Genomic DNA, 27,921 nt, shown 5'->3' on the forward strand with positions numbered 1-27,921 from the left:
AGTAACAACTAATTTTGTCACAAACCATTTTATTATGTTGATTTTCACTTCTTAAAATTCTTTTTGCCTTATTTCTCAGGAGCTATATTTTTCACTTCTGATTCAGTCTAATGAGACAGATAGATATTAAACAAATCATCACAGGAAGAAGTACAGGATCACAAATGGTCTCAGCATCTTCATAAATACATTTAAAGAAAAAAATGTTATTTATCACAGCAAAAAACAATATGGCTTAAGTTATAAAATTGAAACAAACTACCCCCAATATCAACGAAATATTATGCTTCCTTCCAGAGCTCCAAATCCTAAAATAAGAAAAGAACAAAGATTAATCTTAAAATTTAGAATCTGTTTCTAATAGCCCTCTCCCTTGTTCTGTGAAGTAGCTGGCAAAATCTACTATTAATTACAGTTTTGTGATAGGCTACATTATATACATAGCAATTTAAATCAGTCACATCTTTCAGAATGCAAGTTATGCTAGGTACTCAGTTAGCATTAGGAATATTCTTCTATTTTCAATCTAACCACATAAATCACAATATGGTGTTTCTGTGCTTTTTCAATGAAGGAAAGCAGGAACAGTAATAAATGCACTTATGATTTACTTCATTTATTTCTAGGTCTTAGTGCAGAGTGATCAAGGATGTGAACTCTGGAATCTCTCTTAGATGTGAGACTTGTGGCTACTTACTTATACTCTCAGAACCCAGGTTCTTCATTACTACAGTAAGGTTAGTAACAATATCTACCTCAAATGGTTAGAAGAGAATGTGGCACACGCTGAGAACCCAGACTCTAAGTTCAAACAAAGAAAAATGAACTATTTAAGCCTAATTTGCCTACAACTGGGGGTTTCACTGCAGGCAGACCTTTCTCTGAGTCTTGGGGACCAATGAAGAACTATATGACAAATAAAGGATCACGATAAGTCATACCTAAACTTTAATATTCTTGTTTACTCCCTTATTCTTTCTGTGTGAGCTCTATATAATATCTAAATGTCTTGCTTATCTTGTAAACCTTGCAACTTAATATGATGTTTGGCAAACAACAGAATTGTTGAATTGAATATTCATTAAGGCAGAAGAGATTTTTTAAATTTTAATGTTTGTCCTTACAAAAACAGTACCTATTGGAAATTTACAGATTGATTTAAAGAGAATTGGAAATTTCCAGTCTTATCTGTCACACAGATGGATTTTCATTTATGTGATATGTTATTTATGGTTGGAATTTATTCACTCTAACTACTCTAACATCACTTATGCACCCTTTACAAATAGCACTAGGATATGACATAGCCAGTTTCACTATGGACATAGTTATTGCCAACTGTTGTAATGTTGATATGGAAAAAGCAACTACTGTATTTAGCAACTGTTCCAGTAAAGCATTCCCCAGCTGTCTGGGAGTCGCAATCCATAGTCTTAAATAGATGTATCTGTCATCAGTTTTATTAGCTTCAAGCTATATGTGTCATCTGTTGGTTTTGGATGTGGAAACTGGTGTGGGCAAATGTTCTTCTCAAAATATATATTTTAAAACACATGCAATTACTTGTGTATTAATATGATTCCACAAATTCAGAATCCACAAATAATTTGTTTTAATTATATAGTTCATTTATTATATTTTAATTTCATATTTCAGAGTCTACTCATGATAATTAGAAATGTAGAAGAGGTCTTTTTGCCCCACATCCTTCCTTAGTTGCCTCTGAGGGTATGCTTCCTGGAGATTTTCAGTGGAAGTATGGAAAGCCTTAAACTACTGGGGAATCTGTATTTCTGTCAAAATGAGAAATTAACGTATATGCAATCAATTTAATTTATTCAAAGCACTATAAACACAGATATGCTAACTTGAAATAAATATAGAAAACAAAATGGAAAATGAGGAGAAAAGTCATATTAAAATGATTTGACACAGGAAATGTAAGAAGGCACTAAGCTGTGAGCTCCTAGTTCACAAGAGCAATGACTCCCAGTTTAGTACTCCTTAGGGAAGAATAAGGAAAAGCAGTCAGGACCTGGGCAAGTCTTAGCTCTCAGTTAATCAAAGCAGCTCTGCATAAACCTGTTTTTTATTTTGGGAGAATATTCAGGCTTTAGAGAGACCACAGTCTCTAGGTCTTTGTTATTACTATTTTGTAATATGATAAATGATTGATCTAATTTGAAGACTCAGAGTTTCAATGTTAAAACAATATTTGTTCCCCTAGATTAGAGTACTGAGAGTAATTTTAAAGCTACAGAATAAAAAAAATTGTTTAGAAAATGCAGAGGCATACACAGTGACACCTACCTATTTCTATAGTCATCTCTAATTGTTTCAAGTCCAGGGCACAACACTGAAGTATGATCCTGTAAAATAATTACACATGGAGGTGCATTGATATGATATAGGTGTGTCATTTCTAGTGATCAACATGTAGTTTATAGATTTAGAAGAGTAATTAGAATAAAGTTTTATTTTATGTTAGTTTTATTATTTGAAGATTTATTTTATTAATGTTTTTATTGATTTTTGAAAAGACAATATATGCGATAAAATCTACAAAATGGATGGTAAAAGGTCTCTGTCTCCACTGTGTTCTTTAGTTTTTCTTAACACAGCCAATATTAACTAGATACTCATGTACCTTCCAGAGCTATGAAAGGAAACATTGGATATATTTCTACTTATGGGGTAAGAGGCATGCATGTATAAACAGTAAATGAGTGTTGGGTGAGTGATTTCAACAAGTATTTTAGTAGCTCAAAAGGACTAGAGAAGTTTTAGCTAGTTTGCTTAGGGAAGGCTGTGCAGGAGATCATATTTGAACTAATTTTGCAGTATATTGAAAGTTTTTGGACTTATAGGGAATTTAGAAATTTAAATTTTTCCCTCCAATGTTCAGATTTTATAGAGAATTGAGACATCAGACACAGATATGTGTCAGTTATATGCCTGATAAAACAATTAGAGAAAATGGTTTTTACTTTTACAGTAAAACAGTTTACAAATTCTCTCCCCTTCAAGTCCCTTTCCCAGCTTTGTTTTAGGACAGCCTCAGGAGCTATAAGTTGAGTCTACAGAGCAGATTGTCCCAGAAAGGACATCTTTTTTGAATCTAGGGCACAGAAACAAGGATAAAAGGGTAGGATTACCTATTATTTAATCTGGTTGAGAACACAGATGGATAGACGTTATATATTGTCATATAACTCATGTTCTATCTTTCATTAAGAATAAGAAAGAGGTGAGGCCAGGTGTATTCCTAAGACAGTGTTCCTTCTTTGTGGAAACATGAGATGAGCAGAAAGGAAATTCCTTAATCCTTCCTTACAAAAAATGCAGGCAATTTGCAGAAATCATTTAACAACAGACAGAAGTTCTTCTGGGTCAAAAGCAAAATGAGTAAGACATGATTACCTAACTAGTAATAGTACTATCCAACCGTAGAAAAAAATGAACACAGATAAGTTATAAGGTCAAATCAAGGGCATAGAGATACAAATTTGCTAAATTGGAGAGAGAGACAGCCAACACACAGATGGGAGAGAGTGGTTGGTAAACACTTAACAGGTCAAGAGTGAGAAGAGGGGAAGCTGTAGTTTATACTGTCTGCTGATTTCTGTGATATAAATATACCTACTATTCCCTATAGTGGGTATATATAAATATACCCACTATACCCACTAGCTACCAACATGACATACCTGAACACAGAGCTGAGAAGAGATGTGCACAGTTGGTCTCATGAACAGATCCAAGCCAGTTCCAGCACACCCAGGGAGGAGGAAATACTGAAGTGTGAAGACTTGAGTGCTTTAGGAATGTTAGTGGTGTTTTTTGGCAGTAGGGTGGGTGTTTTAGTCAGCTTTTTCACTGCTGTGTCTCAAAGATCTGACAAGAACAATCAGAGGAGGAAAAGTTTATTTGGGGGCTCATAGTTTCAGAGGTCTCAGTCCATAGAAGGCTGACTCCATTCCTCTGGGGTATGAGGTGAGGCAGAACATCACTGTAGAAGAGTGTGGTAAAGCAAGGTGACTCGGGACATTGCAACATGAAACAGGGACCTACCTCCTCCAGCCATACCCTACCTGCTTTCAGTTACCACTCAGTTAATCCCTATCAGGAAATTAATTCAATGATTGTGTTAAGGTTCTCATAACCTAATCATTTCACACCTAAACCTTTTTGCATTGTCTCATACATAAGCTTCTGGGGGACACCTTATATCCAAACCATAACAGGTGGGACTGGTGCACCTCCATATAGGTCAGTGTTTCCAAAATACATCACGTTGAGACCTGAATGTTATAGGAAGATCACTTGGTAGCTATATTGGGTAATAACAGCCTCAATTCAGCCAGAACAGTTTCATTTTTTATCTGTTACCCTCTGCCTAAAAAAGTACCTAAAGCCACAGACTGGTTTTTGGTTTTGTCCTTGTTTATTATTGCATTTAAAGCACTATCCTAGAAAGTAGTGATCACTGTGTAATTTTTTTTTTAAATGACTTGCTTATAATACTAAAAAAAAAAAAGAAAGAAAGAAAAGGGAAAATATCCCCTGAAAAGAGGATATAATTATTTGACATATAGAGATTATTTATTCCTAGGAGTCTGAGAAAACTATGAAGCCACACATTTTCTGGTTATTCAAAGTTGAAAACAAAATACTGACCTGTTGTTGTAAATGCAAACTAAAGCCACTCTAAATACCTGTCTGGATGACCAGTTGGCTTCTTTACTGCATCTGTTATGCAAAATACAATTTACTATCAGCAACAGATGGAATATTGCTAATCCAAACACTTGAAATCCTAAATGCTCTAAAGTCTGAAACTTTTTGAGTGGTGACATGTGCCACAAAAGGAAAATTTCACACCTGATATGTGTTGGGTTGCAGTCAAAATATAAGGGCATAATGCACAGTTTACTTAGCATCCCTAAGAGAAAACAACAACAACAACAAAAAAAAACCTCTCAGTCCCCTCAGCTGCTGCAAACTTTAATGTCCACAATTATTAAAAATGTCATGTAAAATTACATTCATTAAAAAACTTCTTTACAGCAAAGGAAACAATCAAGAACATGGAGAGAGAAAGCCTACAGAATGGAAGAAAATCTTTGCCACCTGAACTTCAGATAAAGCATTAATCTCCAGGATATATGAAGAACTCAAAAAATTAACAGCAAAAAAAAGCAAATAACCCAATCAATAAATTGGACAAAGGAACTGAACAGGTGCTTACAGAAGAAGAAATATAAATGGTTAACAAATATATGAAAAAAATGTTTAATATCTCTAGTATTTAAAGAAATGTAAATTAAAACTACACTGAGATTCTATCTCACTCCAGTCAGAATGACAATTATCAAGAATACATGTAACAGTAAATGTTGGTAAGGATATAGGGAAAAATGTTCACTCATACATTGCTGATGGGACTGCAAATTGGTGTGACCAATCTGGACAACAGTATGAAGATTCCTTGGAATGGAATTTTTGCATTGTCTCACACATGAGCTTCTGGGGACACCTTATATCCAAACCATAACAGGTGGGACTGGTGAACCTCCATATAGGTCAGTGTTTCCAAAACACATCACGTTGAGACCTGAATATTATAGGAAGACCACTTGGTAGCTATTTGACCCATTATCCTTCTCCTTAGTTTATACCCAAAGGACTTAAAATGAACATATTATAGTGATGCTGCCACATCAATGTTTATAGCAGCTCAATTAACAATAACTAACCTATGAAACCAATGTAGGTGCCCTTCAACAGATGAATGGATAAAGAAAATGGATATATACACAATGCAATATTACTCAACCATAAAGAAGAAAAAAATTATGGCATTTCCTGGTAAATGAATGTAACTGGAGATTATCATGCTAAGTGAAATAAGTCAATCCCCAAAAACCAAAGGCTGAATATTCTCCCTGATAGATGGATACTAACACATAAAGTTCATTGTATTAGACAAAGGGGAATAAAGGGAAGGGAGGGATATGGGAATAGGAAAGACAGTAGAATGTATTGGACATAACTTTCCTATGTTCATGTATGAATACATGACCATTATAAATCATGTACAACTACAAAAATGGGATCCTAATTAGAATAAGTTATATTCCATGTATGTATAATATGTCAAAATATACTCTACTGTCATGTTTACCTAAAAAGAACAAATAAAGAATAAAATTAAAAATTTAAAAGAGATTACCTTCAGTATATGTATATTAGCCAGCCCTATGTAACACTTAAAAGAATTTCTTGTTTAGACTTGGAATCCCATCCCTAAGATATCTCATTATGTATATGCAAATACTACAAAATCTGAAAAAATCTGAAATCCAAAACACTTTTGATCTCAAACATTTTGGATAAGGGCTGCACAACCTAGAAATGCTAATGGCTCCAAGTGTCTATCTCTGGCTTAACTCTCTCTCTTCTTAGCCTTTAGAATCATTTTCCAATTGCCCATTGGATATCTTTTATGTTCAGCAGAGATTTATGCTTAATAAATCCAACACCAAGTTCATCCTGCCCTGTCCTGAAACACATACATTTCTGAATTCCCTGTCTCATGAATGGAATCACTTTCTGCCCAACCATGAAGAAGATAACACCAAGATAAACATGTGAATTATCCTAGAAGACGTCTCCCTCCCATAACTGCTGAGTATCAAATACTACCTGTTTATCCACACAATACTTGTCAAATAACTCCTATTTTCTCTTTCCTTATTTGTATGTCTTTAATTCAGGCTTTCAAGTTTGTATTGTAGTAATCTCCTTATTGTTTATATACATTTTTGCTATTTATTTCCAGGATTTTATGAGTTATTTTTACCAAATACAGTTTGTATAACATCACAGTCATTGATAACTGCTCAAGGTAAACACATGGACCTCAAAAATCCTATAAGGTATCTTGTCAGAATTTCACCTTATTGCCACAGTTTGTATGGTTCTTTATGCTCTGTTCCCAGCCTAGTATTTCAGTTTTCATCTGAAAATGCTTCCTCCAGCATAGTAAAGATGTTTTTAAAAAAAAAAAAAACTGAGTCTGTCCCTTCTCAACCACAAGCTCAAGGCAGACATTGCAAATTACCCACGAACTTTTCACATGGAATAAGGATATAGCTTCAGAATTCTCATCAATCAGTCATAGATTTCAAGCAGCTACCTCATGGGAATTTGTTCATGAAATGCAGCATACTGTGTGTGGCAGACCATTTATACTTTATCTCACTTTTTACACCATAACCATACTTATAATTTCAGGAACACACTGAGTGTGTTTATGCCATCCTGCCTTTGAACATGTTGTTCCCATTACCTGAATTCTCTTCTCCTTTTCTACTTTCCTTTCCTGCTTTTCAGGTAAATTGATATTTTATCTTTCAATGTTTTTTTCTCATGTCTCACTTTTTCTTTGACATTTCCATGACTTTCTCTCGTACCTCTTCCACCCCAAGGAAACTAAACTCTTTCTCCTCTGTGCATTGTAATTGTTTATATGCTAACTACTTAACTAGACTATAAGGGAAATTTTGCTCAAAGAAAAAGTTTCAAAATGAACTCTATTTTCCTAGCACTTAATGTACTACTCCTTAGGGCACAGAAGTTCATAACAAATGATTCTAAAATTATTAAAATACAAAAAAGCATACTTAAAAACCTGCCACTAGCATATCCCTCTACACCCAATTCAGCTCCTCAGACCAATTAGTTTTAGATTTGTTAAAGAGGAGAACAAAAGCCAGTTCCAACTTCAATCCCTATGATGACTTTACCACCAGTTTAAAAAAAGATAAATAGTTCAGTACGTCCTACAATGAATTAAAAACTGGTTAATTACCAAAGCTTTCAAGCCCAAAAAGATGAGTGGAATCCAATCTGTCAATAAGACTGTCCTTGCTCAATAACAATAGGAACTAGTTAGAAATATAACCCTAAATCCCTTTATTCTTTCTTTTCATGTCTTTTTTAAAAAAGGTAACATGATATGGAAAACATTTTTAAATAAGAAAAAAATATATATGAATCCTGGGAAGGTTTTTCTACATATATATATTACATGTATGTATAATGCTATGTCAACATAGAATTTTCTCATAAACTTGAGAATTATAAAACATCATTCTGAGTATTTTATATAATTACTATTTTAATAGTGATGAGAAACATACATTTGAAAAACAATATGGGTACAATATGCTTTCCCTAATGTCTCCTCTCAGAATGTGACTAGTGTGCTTGGAGGAAATCCATGTAATGTTAGACCATAAAGTTGTCAACACAGCAAGAGGATTTTCCTCACCCAATTTAAGGTTGCCAGATAATTGGTTTAAACTTGGCTATGTGGACAAATGAAGAGCTCTATCCATATTCAGAATGATTATTGTCTTTGATTTCTTGTCCCACATCACTGACAACAATATTCTTAGATATTAACCAGTAACATATCCTATGTTTACATATATTACAATATGGACTTTCCCCATTTCTATTCTCCTTCTAAGACTCATACATTTGATTCTATATTATTCCCTCATTTCTTAAACCAAAAGTTGTGTTCATGAACCCCTAGAACTGTATGTAAAACATTATATATATGTGCACATTTCCTTGGGAAATGATGCAGTTTTATTAATTTTAAAAAGATTTTATGTTAAAAAACATGAGTAACTGCTCCAATAAAAGTTGTCTTCCTCTCAGTATTCCCTCCTGAGTAATGTTCTTTTATTATCTGCTCTGTATGTACAACCTCTACAACTCTGAGAGTTCCATTTCCCATTTACAGTTGGATGATATCCTGACACAGAGCCAACAACTGTCATACACAAACTCACTCTTGGGTTCCAGATCTATATTTCCAAATGCTACTGAACTGACTCCTTAAGTACATAATGAAATCCCCAAATATTGATTGAAGTCCCTCACTGCATTTGACACTCAAGAGACAAGGCAGTCTCTGCCTGCAAAGATATTTTTATGTAACTATGATTTCTGGGCACATAACATATGCTAGGAATTGTGCTAAAGATTTTACCTGCATTATGTCATTCTTACAACATCTGTGAGTTTTACAGATGAGGAAGCTAAGTTTCAGGGAGATTATATAACCTTATTACCTACTTACTCAGTCAGAAGGACTGAATTTGAATTGATTTTGTCTGTCTCTAGGGTCTGAGAGGTTTCACTGCCTCTCTCACAATAGCAATTCACAGTTGGAAGCAGCTCATTGCAATGATATACACACTACGGTAAACACAGGATGGGTCCTACTTGGAAACCCTCTATGATATCTTTAGTCCTATTTATAATTAGGCCTCAACATACCTCTCAGTCCTCAGTTGCCAGCACATTCCCCATCTCATTTTAGCATCTAGTTATACAATACAAAGGAAAATTGTTCTATGGAGGAAATGGTTAAGGTGATATTTTCTAGTTTGCTTGCTTGGCAAAGAATTAATTTGTACAGAAATGAAATTTCAGAAAAGACATAACAAAATTCAGGAAAACAGTTGGAATAAGTATGAGAAAACTAGTGACAATCTGTTTGAAAAAAAAAAGATGACAACAATTAATATTGGAGGGTGCCAATGCACCTCAATGGAAGAAAAAAATTATCTTTTCAACTGAATTTTTGGGAAAACTGGATAGCTGTACACAAAAAATAAAATTAGACCCTTACCTCACAAAATTTACAAAAATTAACACAAGGTAGATAAAATATCTAAATGTAAAAACTAGAACTATACAGCTCTTGGAAGAAAATATACTGATCTCAGATTTTACATGCTTTCTAAGATATTATAATAAAACTATAAGCAACAAAAGAAAAGCTAGATAATTTGGCTTTTGTTAAAATTAAAAACTTCTGTGCTTCAAAAGATACTATCTAGAAAGTAAAAAGATAAACTACAGAATGGAAGGAAACATTTCAAGTGATATATTTAAAAGTATAGGGGCTGGGGTTGTGACTAGTGGTATGGTGCTTGTCTAGCATGTATGAGGCACTGGGTTCTATCCTCAGCACCACATAGAAATAAATTAGTTAATTAACAAATAAATAAATAAAGATATTATATTTTTTAGAAAGTCTAGCACCCCAAATATATTAAAGACTCCTACTACTGAATAATAAAATAACTCTACTTAAACATGGTCAAAGGATTTGAAAAAGCTTTTCTCAAAAGAAGATGTAAGAATGGGCAATAAATATGAATAGATGCTTAGGTCATTAGTCATTAGGGAGATGAAATTCAAAATCCTAACAAAATATCACTTCATACTCATTAAAATGACTTCAATACAAAAGAAAAACAATGACGAATCTTGGCAAGGATGTAGATAAATCAAAACCCTCATATATCATTGATGGGAATGTAAAATGGAGCAGCTACTTGGAAAACAGTTTGGCAGTTCCTCAAAAAGTTAGACATAGAGTTGTCATATAACCCAGCAACTTCACTCCTAGATATATACTTATGAGAAATGAAAACAAAAATCCATAAAACTTGAAGATTAAGACTCATAACAGCATTATCATAATAGCTCAAAGAAGAAATGACTCAATTATCCATTAACTGAATTAATAAATAGACAATATGTAAACTATCACACAATGAAATATTATTCAGTCATATAACAAAAGAATGAAGTCCTGATATGTGCTATGACATGGTTGAACTTTGAAAACATTATCATAAGTAAAAGAAGCTAACCACAAAAGTCAAATATTGTATGATTCCACTTATATGAAATTTCCTACGCAGGAAAATCCATAGGAGCAGAAAGTAGATCGGCAGTTTCCAAGTAATGACAGAGGGGGAATGTGGACTGATTGACGATTACTATGTCATTTCTTTTGGACATGATGAAAGTATTATAGAATCAGTATAGTATCAATTATTTTATAACTTTGTGAATATACTGAAAACCACTGAATTGTTCCTTTTAAAATGGCAAATTTTTATGGCACAGGAATTTTATTTACACTTTTTAAAAAATACCTGTTTCATAGGGTTAATGTAAGACAAGCTGAGATGCAGAGAACCTATTTGATAAACACCAATCCTCAAATATTTAAAGAACCAAGTATAAAAGATGTCTTTTATTCCCGAAAATTTTAAATAATTAATTTATTAGTTAATAGTATATGGAAAGTGGCTGAAAATGTAATAAAACTTTTTTTGAATACTTCTTATAGGGCTAATGACACAAAAGGAAGATATTGGACCACATTAGTCACATTTTCCTGACTAGGACAATTGCTGCTAATGTTATTACACCAAGCTGATTATATTCATTTTAAGCATCACTACTATAACACACCTAGAGATGGACACAGCACCCCATCCAACAGTTGAGTAAACTAATTACTAAATTTCTATTATGACTATGTTGGTTGCTATGCCACAAAACAGATATTTAAAAAATACAATGCAAGCACAATAATAATGTCAGTTTTTGTATCATCATTAGTGGAGCCACTATCTGAAGCAAAAAAAAAAAAAAGTTTAGTGTTATTAGAATTAAATTATGGCAGCTTATGATATTTTCACAAATGCAATAAGTAGTGGTGAGCTTATAAATTTAAATGGTAGTACAGCACACTGTAAAAGTTACCTTATGTCATAAGAAGTGTAGGCAACTGCATTCCTGAAAAATGTACATGTTGCCCTAAAGGTTTAATGTGCCCTTGTCCAAAATAGAATACAATATTCATTTCATTCTGATGACAAGTTGATGTCATTGCAAACAAAGGTAACTTAGGTACAATAGTTTTAGAAGATCCTGTTCCCTACATTATGCATTTCTAAGGAATAAATCTTTCTCAAGAATATCAGTTCAAAGGATATTTAATAAGTTCATCAAAGTATAATGATGCAGAAGAAAAACCAGTGTTATACAGTTTATTGGGGGGCATATTCTGTAAATGCCAAAAGTCATAGAAGACTATTATCACGCAATGATCCACAAAGTTTTAGTTGAATAAAAAATAAGAAATAAAATATAAGCACATCCAGTCTCCTGAAACAATCTGTCTCATCCACATTTCCATGGTTTAACTTTGGTTCTCTTATGTCGGGCAGTCACATTACAAGGAAAAGAAACAAAAAGAATGAAGGAAGAGAGGTAAGAAGAGAGAAAAAACAATGAAAGAGGAAAAAAAAGAACAGAAGAAATAAAACAAAAACCATATGAGGAAAAACTAAAGGAAACAGACCGAGGCTTTGTATTAAAAAACAGCATTAGCAAATGTAAAATAGTTCATAGGTGACTTTTCCTTCCCAATCCAATAGCTAATGTCTGTTTTGGCAGGTTTCCAGTATATAACCAAGCTGGATAGAAAGGTCTGTATTCTCTCCAAGACTGAGATGCAGCTAGATATATAGTATACAACTTCTTTATTCTCCTTTATTCTTTAGACACTACTCTAAAAGTACTTTTACAATACATGAGTATAATAGACATTTGAAGGGAGTTTATTTTTTAAAAAATTTTTGTGGAACTAAAAATCTCTAAAATGTAAGAAATAAGATTGAGAGGGTTCTGTAGGTATTTGCCACCCACATTCCCTACTCCAACTATGGCACACAAGTTGGCCCATCCTCAATGTTCTGTGTGTTTGGGGGCAAGACTTATCATTTCTTCCTTCATAAAATGTCCATGTGATGTGGGGAAGCTTCTGTGTCCAGGATGTGATCTTCCCTTCTGTCTTCCATAGCAGGGCCCAGCTTTCTTACTTTGGGAGTTGGTGGGACCCTCTTTGATGCAGTTCCAGAGTTGCCTGCAGGATCCAGATATCACCACACTCCTGCTGGGCTCTTTGCTCTATCCTATTCTGTTTCCCTCTTTCCGAAAGCACTCCTCAACTAAGCTTTTAGGAATCTGTCCTAAAACACCAAGAAAATAATGTTCCTGTCACAGATACTTTAGAAATTTTAATTGTTTCTGGAAAATATATTTTTAAAATGTATTCATCTCAGCATATTCTTTTGGTTTGAAGTAGCTTTGTTGGCTTCTAAGATATGAGCTAAAATCACATGAAATCTGAATCAGAACTAAATATACCAGCAGAAAAACTTAAGTAATTAAATAATGTTTTCTTGTACCTTTAAACATGTTGATCAAGACTTGCTTTCACTGCCTTCAGAACTTTCCCTAATTTCCTCTCACCTTCTCAAGCCTTGTTGGCTGGGGAAATGCCTACCCTTCAGGGATTAGTTTTCACTTCTGGACCCCTGAAGTTAGCTAGGGCATCCTTCTTAGGGGCTTACAGAGTGCCTCCTACTTACATCATGCTGGACTGTCACACTTCCTGGTGATCCTGAGCTCCCCTCATCCCACCCTTTGCAAAAAAAAAAAAAAGAAAAAGAAAAGAAAAAGAAAAAAAGTTTTAGTTGGATAAAAAATAAAATTTACCAGGTTTTAAAAAAACCTGGTATAAAAATATTTTCTGAAAGCTAGGCAAGGACTAGATCTTTTTCTCTATGTTATCTCCATTTTCAGCATGGTGCCTACACACTGTAGGTACTGAAATATTTGTTGAATGAATGCTTCCTTTATGTCTATGAAGTGAATATTATACTGTGTACTTAATGTAATATTCTGGTTGAGTCTATAAACAAAATTACATAGATCAAAGAAATAAAATGTCTTCCCATTTTGAATTATAAGTTATATAACTTGCTATTGACAACTGAAAAAGAGACACTATTTTTGAGAAAACTTGGGAGTGACTGTAGCACAAGATAAAATAACATGAATGTAATTTTTAGGACAATTAACATCAAGAATAAAATATTCAGGCTATGTTTGGAGTAAGTATATAAACTCAAGTCAACACATATTGATTAAGCACTTCATATTTCACCAGCACATTTTTCAATTACATGTGAAACATGGATTATTAATGAAAAAAGTCATAAACGATACAAGATAAAATCTAAGTTAATGTGAAAAATATATGGCGCATGCAAGTATTTTTTGAGATGGATCTTATAGGATGTGTGCAATTTGAGTAAATGGAGCATAAGTTTTCTTACTAAACATGAGAAAGAGTGAAGTATGGATTTGACATATGTAGTAAATCATAAGAAAATTGGTCTCATTTAAGTGGAGGACATGGGTTAGGGGATGGAGAAGATAAAAATTAGACAAATAAAGTTAGACTAGATGATAGGAAATCTTAAGATGGACACTTCAAATTGATTTCATGAACAAGAAGAAAGGACAGGTTGTTGAGATAAAAGTGGCATGTTTACTGAGAACAAAGTTTCGGAACAGTGGTTCTGCTAGTATTTAAAATGAGATGGGGAAATTGGAGGTAAATCTGAAAGTTAGGAGCTGTTTCATTAAAGTTAGAATTTGTCAGTAATAACAGATGAAATCATGAAATAGAGTTATATGATGGAATTTTGTACATATGGAAGTAAATAAGCTTTCATATATAGAGCACCGGAAGATTCAATGTGATATATATATATATATATATATATATATATATATATATACACACACACACATATACATGTACAATGATATTAGAATGTAATGAATAATCCATGTAATTTTCTTACTTTCTAAATTCACCTACTGAGAATTGGAGATTCAAGTGAATTTAAGTAAATTGAAGTCCTGAGATATCAAAAGTTAGAAAGTTAGATATCTAATTATATACATAAATCACCAGAGAGTCTCCTGGGGGAGGAGGAAAGGATGGACCCTTTTAGGAGAGGCAGAATAAAAGAGTCGTTTCACATCTAAAGTGCATAGAAGAAGCCACAGGAAGAATGGAGACAGGAGTCAGGAGCCAGGTTAAAATGGAAAAGCAAGTCAAAAATAATTGATTGGAAGAGTTTTGGTGTCTTAGTGGTGACTGGGCACATGGGCTGTTGTGAAAGTAAAATGTCTATTGGTTCCATTGACACAACAACAAATACTTAGAAAAAGAAAGTGATAGAAGGAAAAGGAGGTTAATTTATTTCTTTATAAAGTATGAAGTAGAACACAGAACAAAACTTCTCAATCTGTTGAAAACCTTGAAGTATGTCAATTCACTTCCATTTAAAGAATTAGCCATGGTGCTTCTAATTATAACCATCACAAAAAAGTAAACAATAATAGTAAAATATAAAGTCGAACTGGAAACTATCCATTTCAGTGATAAGAAGTATATCCTAATGAATACAAACTCATGAATATCCATCTTTCAAAAGAGCAAGCAAAATTAAATATAGTTATTTGCTCTTCTCAAAGCCCTTGTAAGGTAAGACAGAAATTTGCTTATGTGTGTCAACTAGGGTTCAGTAGGAAACAGAATAAGCTCCAGGTATTTTAAGTAGACAGAGATTTACTACAGGGAATTAAAAGCTTATAAAATAATTAGAAAGGCTATAGATAGAGGCTCTAGTCTGGGCATCCAGGAATGTTTCCACAACCCTGCAGAATTTATTAGGGAAACTATTATTTCTGCTTCCATCAGAAGGGTGAAAAATCCAGAAGTCACTATGGTATTTACTGGAAAACACAGGGAGTCATCACTGCTGTCACCCCAAGATCTTCTCAAACCCCTGCAACTAGCACTTCCATGATGGAACATATCACAAAAGCACTTATCATGCTTCTACAATCTCAGCAGAAAACAATGGAAACAGCAGGAGATGACAGCCACTTGACTTTTGCCTTTGAATCTTAACAAATGTCTCTAATTGGCTGAGCCTAATTTGCATTTGGTAGTTTAATGACATGGAAATCTGGGAAATGCTTTCCAGCCTCTGCAGCACAGAAATACACACTGTAAAGATGTGAGAATGGTTACCAATTGGCCTTATCCATCACAGGAAGATTCAAAGATTTTGGAAATTTCTTATTCAAGGTCACAGAACTTGCAAGTGCTAGAGCAACAATCTGGGATTCAAAGATGCTGGCCACTTGCCCAGTGCTCTTTCCACTACATCAGTCTACAGCACTGATTACTCTCTGAAGACATTTGCCAAAGGAGACATATTTTCAAATCTTGTGCTAATTATATTTTTCACTGAAGCATTAATTCAGGCATCTGTGAATATTGTTACCTTTTAGTCTCATGTCAAACCTACTTCTTCTTCCAAACTCAGACTTAATCTTATTTTACAGTACTTACAGTTAAACCAACACTGCTAGGGTTTAATACCTTTGAGTATTTTTCTCAGCAGGATTGCTGCTTAATCCATTTAATGTCAGCACAACACAAACCTTCTTATTAAAATGGGGGAAAGGACATTATTAGAGGCTGCATTAGTGGCTTTCCTTCTCCTGGGTAAAGCTACCAATATGGCAATATTTGTAACCTTTTCTTTATATTAATTTATCTTTTCTGCTAAGCGTATACAGAAAAATATTTAAATGTAAAGATTTGAGATGTCAAATCATCTTGAATTTTAATCATACATAAAAGAAAACCAGAATGGAGGCTCTTTCAAGCAAATCTTCCTAGATATTTAGTTTCATGCTGAAATAAAAAAACACAGCATATGCAAAGAAAATACTTGAATAAAATGGAAAATTTAATGCATCAGTAATATCTGATTCATGCTCAATTACATAATAATTTTCATTTCAAATGTGATTTCAAATAACTTTGGGGAAATTTTTTATATGTACATTTAATGATCAAATATAAACATTCCTAATCTATACTTTAAAATAAAAATGTAAATTATTGCATACTTTTCTTTTTAGACTTAAGTAACAGTTCTAGGTTAAAAATTCAAGAGGTGATTAAATTCATATAAAGGAATAAAAGAAGGGCAGATACAACCACTACAAGTAGTTATGAAAGATTCATTTGCTCTTTTTAAAAAACGGAATAATGAAAGTTGTTGGCAGAAGTAAAGATAGTAGTTTTGTACTAAGAGTTTATAGAAAAGAATACACAATAAACAATATATTGTTCTTAAGGATCAAATGATGAAGATCAAATTACCTAAGTCTTGAATAGTTTAGGTTACATCAATATCATAGATAGTTCTCTCTACATATTTTAGATAGAGAATTTTAAGTTTATAACATTTGGATACATTTTTAAGTCAAAAGGAACTTTTTCTATTCTGCATATAAATAGTGAAGATTGTGATTATCCCAGAGAGAAGTTTGGGGGAATTGCAAGAAAAAACAATTCAGCCTGAGGAAAATCTGAACATTCCTGTTTCAGGAGCTCACCTTTTTTTTAATTTTTTTTTTTTTTAACTTATAGGTGGACACAGTATCTTTATTTTATTTTTATGTGGTGCTGAGGATCGAATCCAGTGCCTCACATATGATAGACGAGTGCTCTACCTCTGAGCTACAAACCCAGCCCAGGAGCTCACCTTTTATAAGGAACTAGTGTTTTCACTCCTAAAAGATATTATATACATTATACATGTGTGCATTTGTGTGTTAATATGCACACATATAAATGTGTAAATGTGTTAAAGAGATCACAAGAGATAAGGAGTTTTCCTATTTTTTTATGTAGGTAACACAAATCATAAGTTCAATTTAACTTTTAAATTTGAATTAGAAAATAAATAAATGAATATTACAATAGCATAACATTAATTTTTTTCTTTGAAAACTTTTCACAGTCAAGTCTACTCTATTACTTGGTAAACGGTCTGGATAGTATCATTTTACAAATAGGTCAGTATTCTGTCAAAACTGATCAGAAACCATAAGCTGTAAATTCATAGAAGCTAAAGAGAACCTGATGATGATGACTTTTATATATGTATATATACATAATTTTACCTATATGTGAATATATATATATATATATATATATATATATATATATTTATACACACACACATATATAATCTTTCTACATGCTTTATAAATTTGCTTTAAGATGGTCTATTATAATTAAGTGTCAAAAACATTAGTCTTACTATGCTTTAAGTAGATGAAGTTTAGGTTGGGATTCTTTATATTATAAAATATTTACTTCTTAAGATACTATACTAGTTCTTATCAATTGTAATAAGAACTAATTAAAATTTATAACATTTGACATTCCTTCTGTACTTTTTTCTTTCTTATTTAGTATACACTAAGAATAAATTTAGAAAATATAGAAAATCAAATATTAAAGTTCTGTAGTGATAATATATTTGCCACTTATTTCTTTACCTGAGCACAATTAATACAGATATTAGCAATGCAGAATTTGGGCATTACTCGCTTAAAAAGTCATTGTGGGGCTGGGACTGTGGCTCAGCAGTGAGGGCTCATCTCACATGTGTGGGGGGGCCCTGGGTTCAATCCTCAGCACCATATAAATAAAATAAAGGTATTGTGTCCACCTACAACTAAAATAAATTTTTTTTATAAAACAAACCATTGCTATTACTTATAACAAAATTATCCCTTATTATTTTAGTCACTAAACTATATAGTTTCCCAATAATATTTAAACAAATTGCGAGAGACTTGACCCTTAAAATGTAATGACATCGAGAGCTTTAAATAATATAATATTTTATTTTTAGCACTGATATATTTTTCTCCTCTTTGGGAGTTTGTTAAAAGATGAGGAAAGAGCTATTAATTTTCATTTATTAAGTACTTTTTCATGCACTGCTGAAAAAAATGCCTTCCTTAGATAGATGGATAATGACGATACTTAGTAATAAAGTCTGAAAGCTTCTGTGTCTGAAAACCACAACCTACTTTATTATTGTTTAATACCTTGAATATGAACAAACTGACTTTTTAATCTGCTATATCTAAGTCTGTTTCCTTTATTAATTTTTCATGTAGGGCATGTTTATAGATACTTCAGGAAATTCTTTCAGTGTCAACATTTCATGCCCTAAAATAGACAAATTCTATAATTGAAACAAAATGGTTTGGGGGATTGTGTTATCCTATACTGACTTCCATTTTCTCATCATTTTGTTAATGTAGTTTTTGCTGAAGTTAACATTTGTTTCTGCTCTTCAAGAGTAACTCAAAAGAGTCAAAGTTTGCATTTTATTTATTTTGTATATTTTATATATACAGTCAAAGCACTTAAGGATTTGGATTGGTGTTTTTCTAAAAGCACGTATCTTGGCTTTTTTTTCTGGTGCTTTGCTTTAAAATGTCATATACAAAGTTTGGCATAATAATGAGCATTAACAACATGTATTTAAATAATTAAATAATAAAGAAAAATGATATACAAATAGTTGAAAATGAAATATTTTAAAAAAAACTGGTTTCTGGAGTTTAGACAGGAATTATAAAATAATCTGCTTATTTCTTCAGATACTATTGTACTGCAAAATAATTATTTTATTTACATGACTTTTCCTTGAAACATATTTGCTTTATGTGATTCTTTTAAAAATTATTATTATTATTACTGCAGTCATTGCTGTGCTGGGAATTGAACCCAGGGTCTCATACAGACTAGGCAAGAATTCTGCCACTAAACTCCATCTGCTACCCTATAAGATGCTTTATATATAGACTTGGATAACCAGAATGGATTTAACCCAAAGCAGTGACTAAAAGAATGTAAGAGAATTGTCCAAGAACTTGGAATAAATTGAATATTTTTAATCCATCTCCACTAGAATTCCTTACTTCTGTAAAGGCAGATGGGAATTCTATCTATGATCAGGCAGGAAAGTCACTCAACTAAAGTCTTAAGTTTTACAAGGGAAATTCTTACAGCCTGCTTTAGGAGGGAAGGGTGGAGAACATGTTGTTTTACAGGACACTCCACCCTCAACTACATCCCCTTGATTAAATATGTAACCAGATCTCCTTTATCATTATCAACTTACCAATCAGGTAATGGCAGATTTTTCTGATGCTTGGTAAACAGTTGGACTGAGGAGCTTCTAAGGATATTACTTATACTACCTGTTTTGCAAAACTCTAAAGTGAAAATATTGAACTTGTAGTACAAGTTAACATTTTTTTTCCCAAAAGGTTAAAAAATATTATTTTAGTATATAAATCTGATAAATCCTGACTATTTAGGTATTATAAAGTCGCAGAAAAGTCAATGATGATTATATACAAAGATATTGGATAAAGGAGAAATTTCCCACATATAAGAATAAGTAAAAAGTTTTGTAAGTTATTAGAAACTATTGGTATTTTACTATTTGTAACTGACTGTATAATACAGGAAAATAATCAGCATATGCCTGACAAATTCTTGAAGTGTACAACTAGACATATATTATTCATCTCACAAATCCTACAAAATGGAAAGTGTGGCTTCTAACTTTGTTCTCGGTTTGAGTAAGTACAGAATCTTCATTTGTGTATTCTTTCATTTATCTTCCATCTCTTTTCTGCATTTCCTGAGAATAAGGATCTTCTCCAACATAACCATGATACCACTATCAGCCTAAGAATCCTAATTTCCAGGCTACATCCCAGACAAATCAAATCATGACATATATAGAGCCTGGGCAACTCTATTTTATAAAGCTTCTATGTGATTACAGTATGCAACATAGGAGGAAAGCTACTGTCTACAGATTGATTAAATTTAAGTTAAACATTTTTCAAGAAAGAACACATTGTTGGGCAGTTTTAATATGCATACAAATGCACTAGTCTTTTAAAGTTTAGGAAATTTAAGATATAGATTTGAGATCAGCCTTTCATAGTAGTTTACATTTATTTAAAATTTGAAGAAATCAAATTAATATATTTGCTCTTTTTAAAATAATTGCATTTGATCTTCATTTAGCTTACTTTAAAATGCAGAAAATATTGTTATATCTACCAAAATACATTTATCTTTAAAGTTAAATGACTTTAATATAAATTACATTTATATATCTTAATAAAATACTAATAAATCAGATATGAATCTTAGCATATGAAACAAAGTTTTCTTTATAAACTTTCCCATAATCAAAAATCACATTTATTAGAAAGAGTTCCAGAAAGTAAAAATCAAAATTTAAACTTAATGCATATTGATATTTTAAGAAAATATTCCCTAAGTAAATGAAAATATTTTTGACTATTTCTATATTTTATTGCATATCCCTGTCACAGTTAAGACTAAAATCAGTCTAAAACATCTTTACAAAATTCTTCAACATCTGTTCATTACTTACTTGTGGCTTCTGATGATGATATTGTTGTAGAATATCTAAGCAAGACTGCATTAAGCATTTAGAACTAGCCTTTAGATGTATTTGTCTATGTTAGAGTCATCAGTGCTAGAGACAAAACAACTGATAAGTAAAGTGGTTGTTTTTAAGGAATGAATTAAAACAGCTCACAGTGAAATAATATCATTTAGACTGGAATAGAAGTCAGAAGATCTGGATTATAGGCTTTATCTCCCTGGGCCTGAAGTTTCTCACCTGTTAAATGAGGGAATTAGCTATTTCAAGGTTGCAAAACTTTCTTGGTCTGTGGGATTCTTAATGTCTCAGTAATTTTTTTAATAGATACAGGCTTAAAAATTACCTAATAGTTTCATTTATTACACAGATAGGTGCAAACTCATGAATGTCCATCCTAACAATATAGTAGTTATTTTAAACAATAATACACACATATTTAATTTTATTTCATTCTTAATGTGATATATACCTACACTGGACTCTGTACAAGTTTTCAAATCTTCAAATCAGATTTGAAACCAGCATTTCATTTCCTCTTTCATAGTAATTTCTCCTGGTACTTGTACTTCCTCACAACTTACAGAAACCCAGCTTCATGAAGATCTAAAGGAATGCATGGGCTATGATTTTTAAAATATTTGACAGCATGTGGTGGTACATGCCTGTAACCCCAGTGCCTCAGGAGGCTAAGACAGGAGGACTCCAAGTTCAATACCAGCTTCAGTGATTTAGCAAGGCCCTAAATAACTTAGTGAGACTCTGTCTCAAAATAAAAACAAAAATTAAGTAAATGTAAACTACTATGAGGGGAATGTGGCTCAGTGGTAAAGTGCCCCTGGGTTAAATCTCCCAGTACCAATAAATAAATAAATAAACACTTGATATAATTATAATGTGTGATCTAAGACATAGATGTAGAGCATGAGTTACAAAAGAATTCTGAGACCCAGGGGTAAGGAGCTGTAGGACTGAAGAGGACAAAAAGTGATACATTTTCTGTCTTCTTCCAATAACCTTCCTTCCCCACTTCATCTACAAAATGCCTACCCCTGCTTTAGGTCTCAGCTCAAGCTTCTTCAAAGAACTTCCCCTATTTCAAATCTACCTATTAAGCAAGCTCAGATAATTCATCTTGCAGCAGTTAGTACAACTGCAATTATACACTTATTTATGTAGCTATTCTCATCTCTCTTATTACAATGTGAGTTCTAAAAACGACAGGAACATGTCTGATATCACCATGTATCACACAATGTCTGGTATATTACAGGTGCTAAAATATTTTGCTCATTGAAATGAATGAATGCATATATTGTGACAGAAAAGGTTTAGCAGTTGTTTTCCTTTATTCTAGACTTATACTTATAAGTATACTTATAAGCTGATACTTAAAAGTCCTAAAACATTTAGAAACCTATAGACATATAGCTGCATCTGAAACTTCAGAAGTTAAACTCATTTCACTAATTAAAAGAGTGGCATTCTCTGGTTAAGGCAGTCAAGTGTGCATGAACCCTTATCAGCAAATTGTTAAAAGGAAACAATTATATTGCTACTAAAAATTGATCAGGGAAAACTTAAAAGTCTTAGCAGATTTTTATGCCACAAACCATATTTTGAGAACTACGTTCTGGTAATTAGAGATAAAAAGCAATAGTTTCTAGAAAGTATCAGTTTGTATTTTTTTCTTTAAATGTCTTTACACTAAAAACTGGCTTTATTAACATGCTAAGCACAATGTTAAAGGGAAGTTCATGGGGTCACTACTCAAATCAAGTGAATTCTGGAAATTTGTCTGACATTTTATTTTAATCCTGGCTGTCCAAAGATCTATTACTTAACTGAGGCTATGTCATAGAAGATAGCATAATATTACTTCTGGATAATGAAAACAGTTTTAAAGTCAAACAGAAAATAAAAGCATGAAAGCAGGTAAAGATAAGATAGATATTGACTGAATCGAATGCTAACAACTCCAAAAAGGGTAGACATTAACAAAACTGAACGAAGATCAATTCATTGAATATAGTACATTGAATACACCATTTTTCTAATGAGGAGCTATAAGCTACAGAATCAATAAATTATGTTTTAATGTTCATTTTTACTATGCTGGGAAGAAATTATTCTTTTACACTTTATACACTTTAGATAGAATGGCTCTGTATGCTTATACAGAGATAAAGAAATGGAAAAGAAAGTAATATAGTTGACTCTGTGCTCCTGGAATTGCTAATCTACTAATCCATAAATAGTAAATTCCTGCTGCATGCACTATATTTGGGGGGATTTTTTTTTTTTTGCCTTAAACTGAAAGCTGGCTCTCCAGGAGGATATTATTCCCTACAAGCCTTCCCAGATGGTATGTAATTATTTTCCCTTATGACATAGCTCAGATATAGGGTTGATGTTCACCTTCCTGTTGCCCCTTCCCAGATTATTTTTATTTTATGCCCTTCTAAAATTAAAACAAAAACTATAAATTACAATATACACACTTCCTTTGTAGCTCATGCTAAAATATTCTCCCATCACATCTTCATCTTTCTGATCTAAAATTTACTGGTCTAGTGTATCTCACTCATTATCCTTTCTTCCAGTGGCTGTACAGAATGGTTCCTCAAACTTTATACACAGTTGATTCACCTGGAAGTACTTGTTAGATTCAGATTTTGACTTAGGAAGGACACACAGATTCTGCACTTCCTATAATTCCCCATGAAAAGTTGTGGACCACTTTTAATACAAAGCATTTAGGAAGCTATATCTACTATTATCTAATCTGTTATAGTCCTAATCTCCCATTTACACTTTGATACTCATTCCCTCCAGCTTTTATTATCAATAATCTCTATTATTCCTTCACTGCTCCTTGTCCTTCTTACATAGTAAATCTCTCCATCTCTCTCACCTGCTAAAGTATCACCCCCTGAAAACCCGGAACAAAACAAAACACCACCACCAACAACAACAACAACATCATGTTGCCCAAGCTTGTTTCAAACTCGGGATTCTTCTGCCTCATCTTCTCATGTGATTGGGAGTATAGGTGTATGCCAGCATGCCTGGCTCCCAAACAAAACAAAACAAAAAACCCCCTCAATTCCTGTCTAGTGTTTTTCCTATTCATCACTAACCACTAACCCTTTAAAAAGAACCATTTGAGGAGTTGGCACATGCAGGGCACTGGGTTCAATCCTCAGCACTATAAAAAAAAAATAAAATAAATGTATTGTGTCCAACTACAACTAAAACAAAATATTTTTAAAAAATTAAAAGAAGAAGAACTATTTGACAAGACCTATTGGTGCATGCCTGAAATCCCATCTATACTGGAGGCTGAGGCAATAGGATAGTATATTCAAGGCTGGCGTGGGCAACCTACTTAGATTAGCTTAAAATAAAAAGATTTGGGAATACAGCTCTCTGATAGAACATTTGCCTAGCATGCATGAGGGCTCGATCCCTGGTACCACCTCCTCCCCACCACACACATACACAAAAGAAATCATCTGCTTGTAGGTACCATTTTCTGACTTTCTGAATGTCATCAATGTGCCCACTTCAATGTGACTACCTAACACAGCATTCACTAAAGTCATCCATGACCTCAGGTCAAAGAGCTAAAAATGACATTTTCATTTCTCATTTTACTTAAAACAACAGTATTCATTACTGTTAACATCTACCAACATTTGTGCTTATTGTCCCTCATGACACTATATAGTCATCTTACTTTCCTGTTATCATTCTAGGAATTCTTTCTTCAGTGTGTTTTGCAGTATCATAATCTTTTATCTACCATTAGATACAGAGTTCTAATATGGGGCTCTTTAATTCTTTAGGGCTCGGTTCTACTCATTCTTTTCTAGTATACATTCCTGACATTTTAATGAACATACATGACACCTCCATATTCTCTTGCCTAAATGCAGTAACTTCTGAATTTATGTCTCCAGCTTATACCTCTTCTTTGAGCTGGTCTACTCAACATCTTCTCTTAGATGTCTCAAAGATACCTTAAACATGAGGCTTGAAGGTTAATTAATAATTTTTAACTCCACCAGATGCACAAGTCCAGAAAACTATGAATTGCAATCTTGACATATCCTTATTCTTCACTGCCATGTATCCTCTTATCTGACATCTCCCAGGTATCTACCGAATCTTTTATATTTTCTTTATCTCCATCATCATTGCCACTCTAGTTTTGGCATTTTCATTTCTTGGCTGGGCTACTGCAGTGATTTCTTAAGAAGCCACCATCCATTTCACTTTACTTTTCCATCTTTAATCTGCTCCACAGCGTACAGATATAGTGATTTTTCTGAAATGCAATTTGATTATTTCCTCTTCCCTCTGCTCATCCTAAACGTCTTTTAGTCCTTCATACTTGCCAGGTTCCTTCCCACCAAAGGGTTATTACTTACACAGAATGCTCTTCTCCTAGGTAATCCTATTCAGACATCAACTCAATTATTTTATTGGGAAAACCTTTCTTTGCCTCAATGACTAGGTAAAATTTATCCACTAGAACATAATACAGAATCATGTACTTCCCCATTACATTTGTGACATTCCGTATGTTCTTAATTCCTGAGGGCATAGTGTATTTCTGGTTTTGTTTGCTACTAATTTTCCAGTACTAGCATGATTCCTGGCACATAAGTAGATATTCTCACAATATCTTTTGAATGCATTAATGTATGGAAGGGAATGATATTGCAATAAGCTAAGGAATCCTGAATGAATTGGCATTTAATCAGGGTACTATTTTTCTGTTATTATTGAGAACAGGTGGAGGGAATTGAATTGTGGATAATGCAACCAACAAAATTCAATAGTATTTTCTAGATCCACATACAATGTAGAGGAATTTAAGATGATTCCTAGGTGGAGTGAAGAATGAACATGGAGATCTTCAGGATCAATGAGTTCAATTTGTTGCACTGAATTTTAGGTGACAAATTCACAGAGTAGACTGACTTGAAGATATTTTAAAATGTAGGAATAAGTATGGTGTGAGAAATTATCTAGGAATCTTCATCTTAAATTGGTGCTCTCTGGTCTCTGTGAGCAAACATTTTCCTGTCTCTATTCACTATTGTGGTTAACATGAAGTGTCAGAACTCTTGGATCCATCCCGGATTGTTTTCTGTCATCTCCTCTTCCCTTACACTTTTCTAAAATTTTCAATGTTTTCTTCGCTCATCTCTAACCACTGCTATTTCCTTGCGCTTTCACCTGGACTATTTCATCAACTTCTTAACTACTCTCTTTGCAAGCATTCTTGCTCTCCAGTAATCCAGTTTGCAAATTCCTCTGAGAGTGACTTTCCAAGACACCATAATGTCATTTTCCTGATTAATATCTTTAAAAGACTTCCATTACCCACAGAATAAAATCAGAACTTTTTCATCAAGGCTTTATCATTTTTTTCTAGAATTTCTGAATATTATCTCCAGTTTTTCTCTTCAACTCTGTATCGGACTCTTATTCCAGCTCCTCTTCTTCAATCATACAAGACTACTTAATATCACCCAAATATCCTAAATGCTCTCATGCTTTCTTCCTAATAATAATAATAATAGCCAAGAAGATTCCTCCTATTCTTCAAGTCTCAACTCAAATGTATCTTTTGGAATCATTCCCCAGTAGAACACTTACAGTTCCACTGGTTATCTGTCAGCTCACTGAAAGTCTTAGCCAAGTTAGCTGACTAGCCGACTTAATATCAAATAAGTGGAATTAAGCTCACAACTTGGCATATCTTGATTTAATCAAAGATATATACCTAAAAAATTTTGAGCATAATTCGTTGACACCTCTTTCTCAGGTGGAAAATAGGTCTACAGGAAAAAAAAAAACAAATAAACAAACAAACAAAAAACCCTCCTTTGGACCTCATGAAGATGGCTACTGGAGGGCGTCGTTACGTCCTACGTCATCACGTGCTGGGATGAGGGTGTGACCCTAAGGGAGACGGTGGTGGGGCGGGACCCAGCAGGTGGGCGGGGCTACCAGGGATCAGGGCAGGGCGGGGCCAGGCCGGTGTGGGGTCGGGGACGCTTCTGCTATTCAGCCGGTGCGCGCGGCTGCAGGAGGCTGCGTCAGGGGAGTCCACTCGACGCTCAGTCCCGAGAGCGTGCCCTGGATCGCCAGCTTAGTCCAGGATCAGGCGTGTAGCCGAACGGAAGCAAGTGGCAGCAAGGACTGGTGGCCGGTGCCTGAGCTCCGCGGGCGGGAAGCACCCAGGATCGGGGAAGCCCCGGGAGCTGCGCTGCGGCGCCTCCCTCACCCTAGGGGCAGCAGTGACGGTCACGGGGCGCGGCGCCATCGCGCGCGACCCAGGCCAGGATTCTAAACAGACGCCCAGGCTCCTCCTTCGATCGGGCCACCTCACCTTCGGGCAGCACCGCCGCGCCTCCGCGGGTGTAGAGGACACCTGCGCCTCCTCGCTACCGGTCTCCGCCCCTCGCCCTTCCCCCCACAACCCCCCCTTCCTCGACTGCCGGGCCCGGGCAGCTCACCTGGACCAGCGCAAGCTGCGGGAGCCAGGCGCGAGGGGCGCGGCGCCCTAGTCACTGTCCCAGGAGGACGCAGGTGGAGCGAGCGTGGTTTCGTGGAACGTGCGGGCGGTCGCCGCCTTCCCCGTCGCCAGAGTCGGGGGGACCGGGCTGTTTGTGCCGGTAAGGAGCTGCAACCGGCTGGGCACCATGAACAGCAGCAGCGCCAACATCACCTATGCCAGTCGCAAACGGCGGAAGCCGGTGCAGAAAACGTG

At 34.2% G+C, this 27,921-nt stretch overlaps 1 protein-coding gene and 1 long non-coding RNA gene across 2 annotated transcripts in view; one reads left to right on the top strand and one right to left on the bottom strand.

The window, feature by feature from the left end:
- On the bottom strand, positions 1-27,907 carry LOC114090527 (uncharacterized). The gene is made up of 4 exons (XR_003582367.2): positions 27,668-27,907; positions 3,708-3,894; positions 2,311-2,369; positions 1-308 (listed from the first exon to the last, which is right to left on the bottom strand). It is a non-coding gene; the product is annotated as an uncharacterized lncRNA (long non-coding RNA).
- Positions 27,757-27,921, top strand: part of Ahr (aryl hydrocarbon receptor) — a 46,719-nt gene continuing 46,554 nt past the window's right edge. Inside the window, exon 1 of the mRNA XM_027932762.2 lies at positions 27,757-27,918. Coding sequence (XP_027788563.2) covers positions 27,854-27,918 — 65 coding nt within the window. The 5' untranslated portion in view covers positions 27,757-27,853. The remainder of the gene's footprint in view (positions 27,919-27,921) is intronic.

The sequence above is a fragment of the Marmota flaviventris genome, chromosome 1 (genome assembly GCF_047511675.1).
Source record: "Marmota flaviventris isolate mMarFla1 chromosome 1, mMarFla1.hap1, whole genome shotgun sequence".
NCBI lineage: Eukaryota > Metazoa > Chordata > Mammalia > Rodentia > Sciuridae > Marmota > Marmota flaviventris.